This window comes from Microplitis demolitor, chromosome 3 (assembly GCF_026212275.2).
Source record: "Microplitis demolitor isolate Queensland-Clemson2020A chromosome 3, iyMicDemo2.1a, whole genome shotgun sequence".
Lineage (NCBI taxonomy): Eukaryota > Metazoa > Arthropoda > Insecta > Hymenoptera > Braconidae > Microplitis > Microplitis demolitor.
In genome coordinates this window covers 21,308,920-21,326,220 of record NC_068547.1, presented here as the reverse complement: position 1 = coordinate 21,326,220, position 17,301 = coordinate 21,308,920, and the positions used below count along the sequence as shown (strand labels likewise).

The following is a 17,301-nucleotide window of genomic DNA, read 5'->3' as shown; positions in this document are numbered from 1 at the left end:
CGTAATGAAGATTAAGATTCAAAGTTCAAATTTAATGGATTCAGACTTATTGGAATTCGAAAATATAAATAGATAAAAAAAAATAAATAAATATATAATGACGTTATATTTAAATAAATTTGACATTAATTGAAGTGCCGGAAATAAGACTTAGCGAAGCCAAAAGATGCTAAAAAGCAAAAATAAAATCATGTAAAAAAAAAAATACAATACTTTTATAAAAATAGTTATTTTTAATGAAAAAAAAAAAAAAAAAAAAAAAAATTAAATAAAAATAACGGAATTAAAAAGTAATGAAATTAATTTCTTCAGATAAACAGACCGTAATTTAAAAAAAAAATAAATATTAACACTGCCATAAGTAGGATTAACTAATGTCTTTTATAAGACGCCATTGTACATCAGTATTTAATCCATTATTATTTATTAATGTAATGTTTAATTAATAAATAACGTAATTACCATAGCGATAATTTTTTTTTAAATTTCTATTAATTAAATTACAATTATTTTTATTTTATACGTACTAACTACTTTAATAAATATTAAATAATTGTTAATATTTTTTATTATTTATAATTTATAATAATGAATTGTTTGTATTAAGTAGAGTAAAATAAATATTGTTATTACTTTTAGACTGAATTAGTCTTGTAAAAAGTGTACTTTTCAATCATCATAATTATTTTTAGTGATAAGGATAATATTTATACTATAGATATAATATTTTTAATATTTATGTGCTTATAAGTAATAAATTTATTAGTATCATTTGTTAATAATAGTTATTATTATTAAAAATGTATTAATTTAACAAATTGTAATATATATTTTAACTTGTCATAAGCAAATAACAAATTTATAAAATATTTCACTACTATGTGACGAAAAATAAAAAAAAAATTGAAAATTCAAAAGTACACGTCTCAATCGCACGTTTTATTTTTATATTAATCATTAATTTAATTTAATTTTTTTTTTAGTAATATAATTTGTTTGTAATTATAGATTTTTATTCAACGTTTAAATTATTCATTTTATCTTTTTTTATTTATTACTTTCAGTTAAATTTAAAAAAAAAAAATTTTTAAATGTCAAAATTACTTATGACAGAAAATTTTCTTTCTTTCAAAGTTTTGTCATGAATACAATAAAAAAAATTAAAAGCTAACGATAAATTACACGGATATAAATTATTAACACTGGCATCACGAAATGAGAAACTACTCGGGGTGCATTCGGACATCGCTCTAGCTTTAATTCTAGCCAAGCCAATTTAATTGCGCAATAAATTTAAAAGATAAATTATTAAGAATTGGAGACAAATTAAAATCCGTACATTAAAATAAAATGGCGGCAGAATATGACAGAATAATATTTAAAATATTAACAAAAAAAAACACTTGAGTGTTTGAACAAACCTTGGCGGAGAAATAATATGCAGAAGGGTGTCCTAATACACTTGGAGATTTGAATTAAATTGCTCCAATTGTATTGCAGCTAAAAAACGTCACTTAACTGCTATTTCCCCACCAGACGATGCCAGATGAGTTTGCCCAGGAACTTGGAAGCCATCAGCATCAGCCATCAGCAACATTTTACACTAGCACTGAACACTCAACTACACCACAGACACTTTGCACAATTAACATTTTACAAACACTGCACAATTCAATTAAACAATAACTATGAGCAATAACTTTTATGAAAAATTACACGACGCAACTGCAGTACTGTGTTTCAATTCAAACGTAAAAAAAGATCTGGACTACAACTGCCATTAGCGATGATACTGACTGCCGCTATCGAACCGTCAGTCGACACAATGCAATCGATTTTGCGATTCTCTCACCCTCCACTTTACAACGACGCACAGTAGCGCCACCTTGGCGCGAAATTTCAAAATTGAAGATTAATAATTTTATTGCACCCTCACTCATGAGCCACGATTTTTTATTTAAAATAAAATAAAAATACCACAAGAATATTTAAAAAAAAAATCCAGTAGTTAGACGACGTCTTATAATTTTTGAGTTTTTTGAATACGATAATTAAAAAAAAAAAAAAATATTCAAAAAATTGCACCTATAGCATTTTTAATTTCTTATATGTGCATATTTTTAATTTTTATATTTTTTTATAATTTATTTTTTCTAGAAAAATCCGAAAATTAATAATTATCTGCTAACTTCAGGATGATTTTTAAAAATGCCGGCAAAAAATAACTTGAATAAGAAAAAAAAGAATTTTCACATAATTTGATAAAAAACACTTTTCACTCACACAAAAATATTCACTGATAAGTCTTCAATACTTTTCCATATAAATAACAACTAATAAAATTTATTTTCACTGATTTTGAATTAATAAAACGAATGACAACGATCACCGATAACTTAACAATGGAAACATAGATACGATTTATTTAAATGAATTGTTTTACTACTTATATATTACACACTGATTCAATTATTATCACGAAATGTTCAATGGCTGTCAAATAATATTCAAAGACACTTGTTTTAATAAACATAATTGCAAAAGTAAATTATTTATTTATTTAATTACGAGCTAGACGACGCCGGCGTCATTACGATGGCGACAATATGAAGTTGGGCTCAAAAACACTTGCGCAGTTGTGGGAGCGGTTGGTACGACCTGCGCTGTAGACATAAAATTGAGACGCGCGTGCGCAAAATCACTCTGGGTCAGTTTGTTTTCCGCCTGATCTCTCTCATCGTCATTGTCATTTTATTCAGTTAAAATAATTATTTTAATTGTTGCGACACGCGATAAAAAGTGTAATGTTAATTTTAAATAATTTTTTAATCAAATAATAAACATCTTATGATTTTAATTTATGTGTGTCCGTGAGTGTGTCATTAAATAAATTAAATTCAGTACCAGCTTAGCTCTCGGGGTTCTTGGGTTATTTAGCCATGTTTGGTGTCGGAATTTTTAAACGGGAATAAAAATAATTCCATGTGTTTTCTTTTATTATAAAAAATGTTATTAAGTGATTGTGATAATTTGGTAATTAGTTGTGATAATTGAATTATTTTGAGTGCTTATGTGTTTAATTTATTTACTTCTTGATGGTAATGTACTAGCACTGGCAGCGGAAAATAAAAATGGCGGGAAGCGTGGGTAAATTTAAAAAATTATTAATCAAAGTTTTTTATTCACTGATTATAATTATGGATCAAAATTCTAACAAAAATATTATTATTTTTTTAAATTTTATTTGATTAATTTTTTCTTTGTAAATTTTTTTTAAATATCCCGCGTTTTTTTTTAATCCTACATAAGTAATACACAAACAACTTTAAGTTTTAAAATGATGAGACAAATTTTTTTAACTTCCCACTAAGAAAATTAAAAATTTTCAAAAATTCGGGGAGTTATTTGTTGTCAGAGTTCACCTTTTTCGGTATAAATAAGACATGCGGATGTTGGAGACAGAAAATTTGCGTTGTTTTTCCTGTCTTAAAAAAAACATGTCAATTAAAAAATCCATTTAGATGACTTTTCGACAGTTACTTGTAATTTACTTTTCGTTGTCATGAAATAATGATAAAATATTCCAACCCATGGGTGTAATTGCTAAATTTATAGACGAAAAACTTTCATGCGACAACTTTTTTTTTTTTTAATAAGTATATGAGACTTTTTCATCCATCACGATGTCTACAAACCAATAATTAATTTTAAATCAATGAATAAATTACATAATCTGACTAATTACCTACAATATAATTACCCATATTCAATTTGTCAACATAAACTCAAGTTATATTACTGTAAAATAAATAACTTCTATAGATAAGAGAGTAAGTTTAATTCAAAAAGTTATTTTACATGAAAATAAAGTCATTTGTACATAAATAAAAAATATATTTTCATAAATTTTCATTATTTATTAGACGGAAACAGTTATTGAAATAAATAACAGTGATTGCTGGAGATAAATAATAATGAAGGTTGTTGTGGATTTTGTGGCATACGAGCTACCACACAAACTGTTGGCATTAAAAGAATTCGGCATGTCCAGTGTGCATTTAAATAAAAAAAATCAGTACCACACGTCTCATTATATTTTCAAACCGCCTCAACCCTGGTCTAAATTACCTGATGAATATCAATTTGCATACCAAGAACAATCAAAACACCACGGAATCCCATGGGAGGCTGGCTCTACACCGTACAATGATATGATACCAGCAATAGTCCAAGATTTGGAAACAGTCACTGAAATTTACGTTGATTCTCCCAAGTCGAAGTGTGTTTTAGAAGATATAATAGACAAATACCGGCCAATTAGTACTTTAGAAAGCTTAGGGTGGACTATAAATGATGAGCGGATTCCCAGAAAAGCCTGCAAAGTCCATACTGGTGAAACGAAATACTGTGCTTACTATACAGCACGATGCATGGGCATTTGGTTAAATGTTCGAGAATCGCTTGCTAAAACTATCCATTCTGAGCCAACTGCCAAAATGATGAAACATATTGATATACATTACAATTTGTAATAATATTTCATTTAATGATATCGATATCAAATTGACTGATGACTATGATAGAACAGTATAGTCATCTTATGATTTAATTAAATAAGAACTGGGTGAAAATTATTATTGTTATTGAAAAAAAGCATTCAGAAAATTTACAAAATTTTTTTTGGGTGTGGCTCATAAATTCAAAAAAGCGAAATCGAAAATTAAAATATGTCAAAATTTTATTTAGAATTCAATATAAAAATATTAAAAATTTTAATTGTTAATAGTAAAGTTTTGTTCGGATTTTTAAAAAAATTTTCCTCAACATTTGACTGATCGACTTCAAAATCTCATCAGTTCTAAGTCGTGGTGAAAAGTATTAGGATTCAAATGAATAACTACATGTAAATAAAAAGACATGCGTTAAGTTCTACATTACCGAGTTTCATATTTTCATTTCTCAAAGTTAAAAAAAAGTTCTTCACTGTTTTGAATTTAATTTTTAAAAAATGAACACTCATTTTAAACAATAATTCTCATCAACTTCTTATTTAATTATTTTATAATGTGACGACAATGTTTTATAAAAGTTATTTTAACATCGATATTGTTCATTAAAATTTTAATCGAAAATGTAATCTATGTCAATATGTTTCATCATTTTGACAGTTGGCTCAGAGTGGATAATTTTAGCAAGTGATTCACGAGCATTAAACCAAATGCCCATGCATCGTGCTGTATAGTAAGCACAGGTATTATTTTCACCAGTATGAACTTTGCAGGTTTTCCTGGGAATCCGCGCATCATTTTTAGACCACCCTAAGCCTTCTAAGATACTAATTGGTTTGAATTTGCCTATTATATCTTCTAAAATAACCTTCGACTTAGGAGAATCAACGTAAATTTCAGTTACTGTTTCCAAATCTTGGACTATTGCTGGTATCATATCATTGTACGGTGTAGAGCCAGCCTCCCACGGGATTCCGTACTGTTTTGATTGTTCTTCGTATGAAAATCGAAATTCATCAGGTAATTCAGACCAGGGGTGAGGTGGTTTGAAAACATAATGAGACGTTTCGTAATAATTATTTTTATCTAAATGCACACTGGACATACCGAATTCTTTTAACGCCTTAACTTTGTGCGGTAAGTCGTATGCCACAAAATCTACAACAACCTTCATTATTATTTATCTTCAGCAATTACTGTTATTTATTTCAATAACTGTTTCCGTCTAATAAATAATGAAAATTTATGAAAATATATTTTTTATTTATGTACAAATGACTTTATTTTCATGTAAAATAACTTTTTGAATTAAACTTACTCTCTTATCTATAGAAGTTATTTATTTTACAGTAATATAACTTGAGTTTATGTTGACAAATTGAATATGGGTAATTATATTGTAGGTAATTAGTCAGATTATTTAATTTATTCATTGATTTAAAATTAATTATTGGTTTGTAGGCATAGTGACGGATAAAAAAGTCTCATATATTTATTAAGTTACTAAAATAAGTTTTCGGATAGAAATTTTCTGTACAAATTCCAGGGGATTGATACTGAAGATGATTTTAGACGAGAGCTGACAGCGCCCGAAACACAGCATGAAAAAGTTATTTTGATAAAGTATAAATTTATTTAATTGTTAATATTCTCGACGGGAGTGAACGCGGATTGAAAAAAATCTGTGATATACCGAAATCTTTCCGCTGTAATAAACAAACTCCTTATTTACTCCCCATGCGAAATGATTTTTTTTTAAGCTCCGGAACTTCGAGTGACGAAGTGAATTTGAATTTTTTAAAAATCTGTATTCCCGCGCGATTTTTACGGCAGAAATTAAAAATACAAAATTATTCAAAACGTTTAAAACAATGCGTATAAAAAATATTTATATATTTATTAAAACATATATTATTGTGTAGTAAAGGCAACAGAAGCGTTAAAAATAACTATTCGCGGTTTCATTTTGTTTGAAATTTTTTTTTGCGGTCGACAAAAAGAAAAAAACTACCGTATTTTTGACTTCGTTCAATGTAGAAATAGTGAGACGTTAGATAATATGTTACTTTATATACATTCGGTTCTTTTTATTACTCACGCAAGAAATAGCTGAAGCGCACGTTTCAGTTATTGTTCTTGAGTTTCAGGATAACGAAATACTGATTGCGCACGTTTAACTCTACCTTTACAACCCAGGACAAAGGTAAGTCAAAACGAATAAATAAAATAAAATACAAGTATTTAAATATATGTATACGAATTTTAAAAGCTATATATTTTGTGACCTGAGATAAATTCTTACCAGTCTTTTGCGAACCTTCAAATTTACAAGACTGTGAGTAAAAAATTATTGTTCAAATCTTATTAATTACTAACAATAAGTTTATTATATTAATTCTAGTAATTATTCCTAATAAAAAATTTTTGAATAAATAAAAAAATTTGGATAAGTACTTTTTTTATTACCGCATGTATTTTTATACGCACTTTTGGCTTCCGAGATCTTCCTCAAGTCAAAAGGGCTTATAAATTTTTTTTTTGCTACCGATCGTTATGGGGATTTATTTTAATGCTAAAAATTTTTTTAAAAATTTTGAAAAAGCGGGCGCATACTTTAAGTTAAACGTTTTTCTGGCTTTAAAATTTTTTTTTCAACAAAAGGGCGCGAAATCGAAATAAAAGTTAATGGGTGTGTCATTGATTAATCCTGGCTTTATTTTACAAGTGATCTCAAGATGACTGATTCCTTAATAAATACCAGTACCTGCTGAAACAGGTGTCGCTGAAATCAATAGTCATTTGTGTGGGATCACTTGTCTGGGATAAGTTATTTAAAAAAAAAAATAACAAAAACCTAACATTATATTTTTATCAAAAATTCAGTTTGAAAATGATTGTTGAGTGTAAAATATATTATTATTCTGATTGCAGGGCCTGGGAAAAAATTTTTATTTCGGTAATCATTTAATTACTTCACAAGAAAAATTTAGATAATGAGTTTTTGATATTAAATATAAATTTATTTTATTAAACCAGACAAAATAAATATTTTTCATAAGCATTACTATTGGATACATAAAATCTTTAATTAAGTTAATTTATAATTATCTTATTAATATCATTTATATATTTAAATTGTAACAAAAATAATTATCGTAATTATATTTAATTGATTTGTATTAAATAATCAATTTTTTATGTGAATTGTGTTATCGACAATTATATTAACTTATTAAGTATAATTATTCTTAATTGAAAATAATAATTAAGTAAATTACCTCATCGAACAAGTTTGTGATAATAAGATTTGTTATCAGGATGCTATCAGAGCATCAAAGTATAAATTTTTTGTAAAAATGATCTCACTGAATGTTTAAATTGCAATTACAAATAATTGAAATTCAAATATCACAATTTTCACGACAAAAAAATATAAAATTTAAAATTAATTAGAAAATTTCCTTATTTTATATAGATAATAAAACATCCGCACTTGTGTTACATTATTAATAATATATGTAAAACAATAAATAACTAAAAATTACTATAAATATAAATATAATGAAATAAATGTAATTGTTTATTGTAATGTAATTTGCCGAGTTCACCCGAGTAAGATCCTCAAATTTTTTTTTAGTTTCTGAAGTTTTTACGTACACAGGACGTGCCATTTTTTAAAATTTTTTTGTTGATTAAAAATTAACTGCAAAAAAGTACGCCATATAAATAAGAAAAAAATATGACGTATATAAATAATTTATAAAAATTGTTTACTTACTTTTATTTATAATTAATCACTGTCAGTTTACTTGGAAGATTGAAAATATTTATCAATTTTTTGCTGAAAAAAATTTAAAAATGTTATTGTATATTTTTTAAAAATACGCGGCCAATAATTAATTAATTTTTTTTTTTAATTACACATACCCGCAATCGCTATATAATTTATCAAGATTAAATATAACGTCTTGATCTTACGGAAGCGAGAGTCAGAATGAGTAAATTTTTTCCATACCTTAAAACATGTCAATCAACTTTTTTTTTTGTTGGCGACATAACAATAATTTCCTTTAGCAAAAAAAATTAATCATAACAGCTCAATAAAATTCATATATATTTACCTCACAGTATATAAATATATGAAAATTTAAAGAGCGAATAATCACAATAAAGTAATTTCCTTTAAATTAAATTGTCATCTTACGTTAACAATAAATTTTTCTTACTAATAACAAAAAAATAATAACAGGAGAGTTACAAAAAAACAGAAGTTTTCAGACTAAAGATAAGAAAAACTTTCTTTCCTCTAAACAGGGCAGGAATATAAACATTCGACGCCGGTATGATGAAAATTAATAATTTTTTCTGCCCTCCGGCCGGAAAGTGACAACTTTCCGGCTCCGTCGAACAGAAAAATAGTATACGCACCTTGGCCAGTAAAAAAGAAAGCCTAGACAACAATTACATATAATCTGAGACTTTTCTTTACTGACCTAGGTATATAATATACTAATTTTTTACTCTAATAAATAAAAGAATGCAAAAATTGGGTTAATAATTATTGTTTTTATTGATGACATTCGCTGCATATTATGCTAACAGTAAAATATGACCCAAATTTTACTTTACGTACTTAATTAATAAATTATGATGATATATATACATATATATATCATCATTGATTAATAAGTTGCTTTTGTAATTATAATAATAATAATCATAATAATGTATATATATAAAAACATAATATTTACAGACACGGATAAATTTAAAAATTACGTGACATAGTAATTTAATAATTTTAAAACGTTTTTTTATTTTAATTATCATCTTCTTATTTTTATTCTCTTTGTTTTTTCATAACGATTAATATTTAAGATTATTACATATAAGAGCAATTGCTTTTACTCTTTTTTTATTATCAATATTAATTATTAGTTATTAATATTAGTAAGCGCGGTTACGGCAACGTATCTACACACAACACACATACAGACATCGCATTTATTAAGATTTATTATTTATTTCGTCCTTTCTTCCTTAATATAATAATAACTTTTTTTTAACTCATTAACCCTTTGCTGAAAAATTTCATTTATTTTTATACAGCCCAGCTAATATTTTTCTTTTTCGAAAAATATAAATTATCAAGCACAAAACGAGCTGTCGTTTTTTTTTAATTTTAATTATTATTTATTTTTACTGTCCAGTTACTTAAATATTAGTGACTAAATATTAAATCCTCTGTCACATGAGGACTTTAATTATTTCTTTTTTAAAATATTTATTTTATTATTTTAAATAGCTCGTTGTAATGAGCACTGTAAAAATTATTCACTTATTTTCTTATGGCATTCACTGCATAAACAATATTGTCATATCGGACTCAAATTTTAAATTATATATTATTTTTATTATTCAATTCATGGAATCGATTTTTTTTTTTTTATTTATTATTAAATATAAATTATTAATCCTCCGAGGCATCAATTTCAAAATAATATTTTTTATTTTTTAATTTGCTATCAATTTTTCCAGAAAGTTACGACTATAGAAATTCGATATGTCAATTAGGTCAGGTATTATACCATATTTATATTATTTAAAATTTTTTCAAACGCGAATAGTAGATTTGAATAATTAAAAATTTAAAATAATTAAATTTTTTTTGTCGAATATATCAAATGCTTAAATTCATAATTATTCCAGTGTAATTTTAATGACGCAACTATAGAACCCTTTTAAAATTATTTTATAGTAGAAAAGTGAAGCAATTTGTTTTTACAAAAAATAAAAAAAATATTTAATTACTAAAAATAATTATTTAAATAATTAGCTTTAATTTTAATTTTAACAGCAACTATTTCTCTTGAGGATTCTATAGAAAATTTCTCTAGATTTTAAATTATTATTTATCATACTAATCATCTTGTTATTACTTTATAAAATTACTTAATTAACCAATTTTACGTATAGTACTGAAACTACGGCTTTACAATTTATGGCACAAAAAAAAAATAATATTTTTTATGATTGCACACAATTCAAAATATAAAAGCCGTTAACTTTAATCTATTATATATTTTTCAAATTTTATTTACTGTCGTTTAGTTTTTTAAATTTAGGAAGACATATCTCAAGAAAGCTTTAGCTTATATTTTTAAATGAAATAAAATATATGTAAACTACGAATACGGGTGACATTTCAGTTATTTAATTTTTTTTGAAAAAGTGGGGGCACTGTTCGTGCAAAAAAAAATTCATTCCAAAAAAGTTCGACAAGTGGAACTTTTGAACTTGAAACAGATTAGAACTGAGTGAAATTTTTTTTCAACTTTTTTAATTTTGATAATGAAAAATAAAGTCTATCTAGGATTCATATGAGCGAATTTGGAGTCAAAAAATAACGTTTCTAAATCTTTTTTTTTTTTTTTTTTTTTTTTTTACTGCATTTTACACTCGTTTTAAAAAATTCCCACTAGAAACCAATGGCCCAAAAGAATTAAAAAACGTTAGTAAAAAGTTTCAAATTTCAGGTTTTTGAACTTTTTCAGAATGAGGGTAAAAATACATTTTGAAAACGTTCTTTTTTTTACTCAAATTTCGCTCATATAAAATCCTAGATAAATTTTTTTTTTATTATCAAAATTACAAAAGTTCAAAAAATTTCACTTGTAATTCTAATCTGTCTCAAGTTTAGAAATTTTACACATCGAACTTTTTTCAATCTGATTACTTTAAATGTCACTTCAATAATTACTCATTAATCATAGAAAAAAATGATAATAATAGTTATGAAATAATAAAAAAAAGCTGCTGGTAAATATGAAATATATGTAACACCAAGTTTATATATATATTTAAATGTAAGGCTAATTTGGTATATATTTAAACGGTTGTTCATTTTTATTTTTATTTTATTTTTTTTTCTCATAACTAATCGAAATGAATTTACTTATATTTTATATTTTATATTTACAAACCTAATTTATGTCCATGAATTTTTTTATACAGAATAAAATTTAATAATTATAAGTTTTTAAATTATTTATTTATTTTAATTAACAATTAAATTACTCAAATCACACTAATCGTTGTTATGTCAACAATCACAAACAAAAAACAATAATATTAATGATAATTAATAAAAGACTATTAATTTACATGAGTATTTTGTTTTTAAATAATAAGTAATTAAATTTCAGGAAAAAAAAAAATACATTCTTGTAGTCTTTTTTTTTTATCAATTAGTCAAAAAAAAAAAAAATCATAATTATTATACTTTTAATTCTGATCTGATCTCAACAGTCTAACTAAATAATAAGTGATAAATTACAATACACTGTCATTATTTACTAATTGGAAGTTTGTTATCAAGTTGGCCAAAAATCTTAATAAAAAAAAATAAAAAATAAAATAAAAAAAAATAGTGAAGCTCGTGGATTTTTTTAAAAATAAAAAAATTATATATATTGTGATCCTTTAATTAGCACTTGCTGTGACGATTTAATAATCACAAACAATTAATGCTGTTAGTCCGCGCAATATTTATTTATTAATAAGATACCATACAATTCCTATTGTTGATATTAATATCATTAAATAATAAGATCGTGTTAATTAATATCGCGATACAATGAGTAGTAAAAAATACATTAAGATTATAAACAAGGCCATGAATATTATAATTTAACTCTGTCAGTTGTAAATATTTAAATTTATATATATATTTAAATAACATCATGTATGCATGTGTATATTTATTTTTAATAAGATAATGTTATTTAAATGAATATTCATTAAATAAAAAACGTAACGTATGGGTCTGTATTAAAATATAAACTATAACGGAGACGTTAATTTTTACTTTTATGACGTTAGAGGTAAATTTTTTTATCGTATGTAAACTATATGACGAGAGCCATGTCCTTTTTATTTGGTAAGTTAACTTTTTTACCTTGCCAAAGACTATTGTGTATCGTAAAGGCATCTATGGTTACAGTCAGATGCTTTGTGTGCACTTGAGAGAAACATTTACCACCAGAATTGTATCTGTAAATAAAATTCATTTTTTTTTTTTTTTATTACTGAATTATTAATAAGAAGTTTTTAAATTAAATCTGACATTTGAATTTTTAAGCGCGATGCAATTCAAATTTTTTTTTGTAGTATGGGAAATTTGAAATTGTGAGGTAACAAGTTTTTTTTTTTTTTTAAATAATTTAATTGTCTAAATAAAATTAATTATTTTTTTTTTATTACTGATTAATAAGAAATTTAAAAATTAAATTTGAAGTTTGAATTTTTCCCGCTATTAAAATTAAAAATTAAAAAAAAAAAAGCGAAGTTATGGGTTTTGGTCCGATTTTCAAAAATAAAGTTTTCATCATAAGTCGATGTTTTGAGGTCCTAGCAAACTATTCTGACCGTTTTCAGATAGATGTTACTCGGCGGTAATCGTCATTTAATTGTTTAAATGTAGACTGTAATTTTTAGAAATAAAAAAATACTCGTATTAAAAATAATAAACTTACTTGAAAAATTTATCAAACATGTTATCAATAACTTGTTTAGGTCCAGTGCCACATAATTTAGTAACTTCTTCTCTGTCAGGACAATAAGAATAAAGTGCGCGAAATTGGCAACCAGCGTCTCTGAAGAGTATCAAAAAATGTTTACTCTCAGATCGTCCGATTTCTTCCAATACGCGTCTCTTAGCTTCTTTATTAACCGTTCCAGGGAATACACAATACTCGACGGCATTCAGCATTATTCCGCGGTTCGATTTCGTGGCTGGTTGTTTGTACAATCGAGGACCTAAAATAAATAATTAATTAAATAATGATAAATAGGATCGATTACAGACGTACTTCATTAACTCGGACATTTAGTCAACGGAGAAATGGAAATTTATTGGAATTTCCGAGTTAACGGATGTCTCTTCTCCCTTAAAAAGTAAACTATGACGTATGCGCTCTTACATCTACATGTATGATGCAAATATAAACATATACAGACACATACAAATGTATAGCATCGGGCAGAAGACAGCGTAGCTCGTAATGGGGGTCAATATTCAGGGGAAATTAAGAGATAATGGAATCCGCGGTAATGAAGTTTAACTGTACTCAAATTTAAAAATAAAATTGATTAAGTACCATTGTACTCCATCATAGAGCTAGGCGTGCTACTGATATCACTGCTACCGTCGTCAAATCTTCGCTTTGACATGAGACCAGGCGGCAGAGATCCAGGACCCGAGGGCGATGGCAAGTGTTTGGTACTTCCCATTCCGGGACTCGGCGCTCTTCTAGGTGGAGTCGCACGGCCCAGACCACTGTCCGTATCTGCATGGACACCATTTATTAATTTATAATTAATTTGTCAATAATAAATATCCGTCGATTATTCAAGTCTTTATTGAACAAATAAAAAAAAAAAAAAAAAAAAGAAAACCCGTTATATTTTTACGACCTTTATTGTGAGTAACCTTCACCAGTTAAATACAATGAATTAAAGATTATTTAATTAATTAATTCTAGCTGAAAATATGACATTTTTTTTATTAAAAAATTATTTACTCTAATGATTTTTTTTTGAGTTTTAAATTTATTGTCTATTTTTTTCTTATTAATTCAAATTCGAGCAATAAAATTTTATACTTTGGATTTTTTCGAGCACTCATATATATAATTATTAATTATATACGGAACTATTTGAATTTAAATTTGTATTTACGTTTAATAATTTAATTAAAAGTACTGTAATTTTAAAATATAATAAAAATTTTTTTTATCACACAATCGAGCATAATTTTGTAATACAAATTTATGATACTGCAGTCAGCTGACATCTAATAATTTTTGGATTTTTTTTAAAACGATCTAAATTTTTGCTTCTCAAATTTTGTGATTGATTATAAAAATTTCAAATAAATTATCAGCATAAAAATAAAGTTTAGTTCTTAAAAGATCTATAAAAAAAAAAGTTTGTGGCAGATAAATTTGTAAAACGTAACTTTCTTATGGAAGCTGAAAACCGGGGACCAGTTTAGTCAAAAAAATTTAAATAATAACAATAAAATTATTTACTGCTCGAAATTAATGAATTAAAAATATGTTACGCGTAAAACAGCAACCTGTAAACAAAAATATAAAAAAAAAATAATAAGCGCGCAGTTAATTAGTTAATTAATTAATTAAATAAAACAAATATATGATAATTAATAAATGTACACCCGGATCCATGACGTTAATCTGAAATATATACATATAATATATGTAAAAATATAATAGCCAGAACCAAGTGCTGAACAAAGCCCAGTAAGCGTCCACCGAGCAACGATAAACTCTACTGATGATTGAAATAATGACTTAATAAAAAAAAAAAATAAATATTAATTATTATTAATAGTTATTTGTAATTTGATAATGACAGTAATAATACTTATTATTAATTAACTGTTAACACGTGTGTTGTGAATAGTAAGTAGTGTGTGATACTTCCACCTGTGCCTTTAAAGACTTCCGCCATGCGACTACAATTACCTACAAGTGTGTACGAACAACGAAAAGTAACAAAACAAAACAAAAATAATAACAACAAATTGTGATTAATCGTAAACCATAATCACTGTTAAAAATTTTTATAAATTGAAAGCGAATTAATTGAAGTTATAAAAAAATTCAATTCTATAAGAAATTATAAATTATCTTATTTATATACTTTGAATTTCCGGGTCGAAAATGTCATGAAAATTATAATTACAATACATTTTTTTTAAACCATATTAATAATTATTTTTTTATTGTCCGTAAGTCAATTTCATTTTGAATGACTTAAAATTTTAATATTTTTTCTGATAATTCAATTTTGAGTCATAGGTCAGACACGAAGCTACTAAATAGTTACTTTATCTTACATAAAAGAACAAAACTCTCTATTAAATAAAAATTTATGAATCAAAAGGTGATCAGAATTTTCTCAATTCGAAAATTTACGGATAATTCAAAAATCCAAGTACCACTCTTTACTTTATGACATCTATAAGATGCCGGTTTTTAGACTAATTTTTGACATCGATAAGGCACCAATTTTAACAAAGCAATCAGAAATTTATATCACCGAAAAAATGTCTGCTCAAAAAACTTGAAACAAGTAACGACAAAGATTTAATTACAAGTAGTGGTCAAGTAAGTCATCTAAACGATTTTTTAATTGAAATTATTTTTTTAGGACGAAAAAAAGAACACAAACTTTTACGATACTGAAGTTAGCCAACATCTAATAATTTTTGGATTTTTTTTTTTTAACAATAAATCATAAAAAAACAAAATTTTCAAAAGTTGCATCTGTACGTTTAATTTATATAAAAAAAAACTTGACTTTGAGTTGTCTCTGTGCTGCTTGGGAAGTTACATATAATTTTAAAAGTCACGAGTAATTCAAAAATTAAAATTTCGAACACGATTTGCACATCCCTACAATCAATATTTATATAAAATAAATAATTTCCATGACAATTATCTTTGAAAATGTAAAAAATTTTGAACAGTGATGTCAAGTGACTGGATAGAGTTAATGGAGGGTAAATGTCTGATAATTAAACGTTAAAACGATAAATGTCCAATAATTGACTGGTAACTTGTTAAGTTTTTGTTTGTTTGTTTGTTGTATTTAATTCTTACCACACAAATTCATCAACGAATTTGACTTTCTTCCCTTAAAGTTTTGGTAAGTTGAGTATTTAGGCCTGCCTCTAGGCTGTTGCTGAGGCTCCTGCGTATCTGCAATATAATGCAATGTTTTTCGTTGTTACACTCGCAAGCCTTTTAACAACGTCCGGTACAATTTATATTTTATTTATTTATTTATTTTTTTTCACTTTCATCTCACGCACAGATAAATTTATATGTAAATAAATATATTTATTGTTATAACTACCAGCCATTTCCAGGAATAATAAAAATAAATCGAGTTCGGTGCAGAACACATTGCAAAACAGCTTAAATAATTTGTGTCACTAGTTTCTACTTAAACAATTAAATAAACAAAGTAAGTAATTGAGAAGATAAACAAACAAATTAAATAAAATAAAGGATTTTCTAAACTTGACTGTGACTCAGACTTAGAGCAGCATCCTGTGTAAGCTATAAATATTTAAGCAGACACTAAAAAAAAAATAAGTGTACGCTACGATCCAACTAGTATTTAAATTCTATTACTATTTTTCATAATGAAATATATTATTAGTTTTGGTTAATGGGTAAGTGATTTAATGGATAGTGAACCCACCTCGTGAAGTTTTGTATGATCCCCGGCGGCCGAGTTGAGTTGAGCTTCGACAGGGAGAACAACCTCTACCGTCATCGGGTGAGTCTACAGAAGATACTAAAATAAGGGTAATAATAATAATAACTATTACGAATTCATTGTTATTTATGTATAAGTTTTTTTTAATATTACTAATAAATAATTTATAATTGCTACGACTATCTACAGCTAGAAATTATTATTAATATTAGATAGGATCGTGCTAATTAAATAAAAATAATAATAGTGTTAATAATATCGAGTAACGATGTTGGTAAAAAATTTATTTAAATAATTTAAGGGCATTCTCAGATTGTAAAAAAATTTCGGAGTAAATGCGGAGCAGATGTGTTTATTTATTCAATTTCCTTGGAGTGAAATTGACTCCGGGAGTTTATTTTAATATTAAAATTCCGAATGCGGATTTAAATAAAATCCAGATCACTCTGAAATAACTCCCTTGAAAAAGCAGACTCCTTAT

General features: G+C 25.8%; 1 protein-coding gene and 2 long non-coding RNA genes across 8 annotated transcripts in view; 1 reads left to right on the top strand and 2 right to left on the bottom strand.

Annotated features, from left to right (window-relative positions):
- The first annotated feature begins 6,618 nt into the window (after nucleotides 1-6,618).
- Nucleotides 6,619-8,011, top strand: LOC128667481 (uncharacterized). The gene is made up of 3 exons (XR_008403466.1): nucleotides 6,619-6,711; nucleotides 6,778-6,843; nucleotides 7,440-8,011. It is a non-coding gene; the product is annotated as an uncharacterized LOC128667481 (long non-coding RNA).
- Nucleotides 8,012-8,121: 110 nt separating this feature from the next.
- Nucleotides 8,122-10,930, bottom strand: LOC128667482 (uncharacterized). Its single transcript, XR_008403467.1, has 3 exons — nucleotides 8,436-10,930; nucleotides 8,287-8,349; nucleotides 8,122-8,211 (listed from the first exon to the last, which is right to left on the bottom strand). It is a non-coding gene; the product is annotated as an uncharacterized LOC128667482 (long non-coding RNA).
- Nucleotides 10,931-11,771: 841 nt separating this feature from the next.
- The window catches only part of LOC103569838 (patronin), a 38,696-nt gene continuing 33,166 nt past the window's right edge, over nucleotides 11,772-17,301 (bottom strand). For 3 of the 6 annotated variants that reach the window (XM_053737745.1, XM_053737749.1, XM_053737746.1), the window contains 5 exons: nucleotides 16,803-16,898; nucleotides 16,196-16,294; nucleotides 13,667-13,855; nucleotides 13,043-13,325; nucleotides 11,772-12,560 (listed from right to left, as the gene is read on the bottom strand). In XM_053737745.1, coding sequence (XP_053593720.1) covers nucleotides 12,416-12,560; nucleotides 13,043-13,325; nucleotides 13,667-13,855; nucleotides 16,196-16,294; nucleotides 16,803-16,898 — 812 coding nt within the window. In that variant the 3' untranslated portion in view covers nucleotides 11,772-12,415. The remainder of the gene's footprint in view (nucleotides 12,561-13,042; nucleotides 13,326-13,666; nucleotides 13,856-16,195; nucleotides 16,295-16,802; nucleotides 16,899-17,301) is intronic. The other 3 variants (XM_053737750.1, XM_053737748.1, XM_053737747.1) reach the window with 2 other exon arrangements.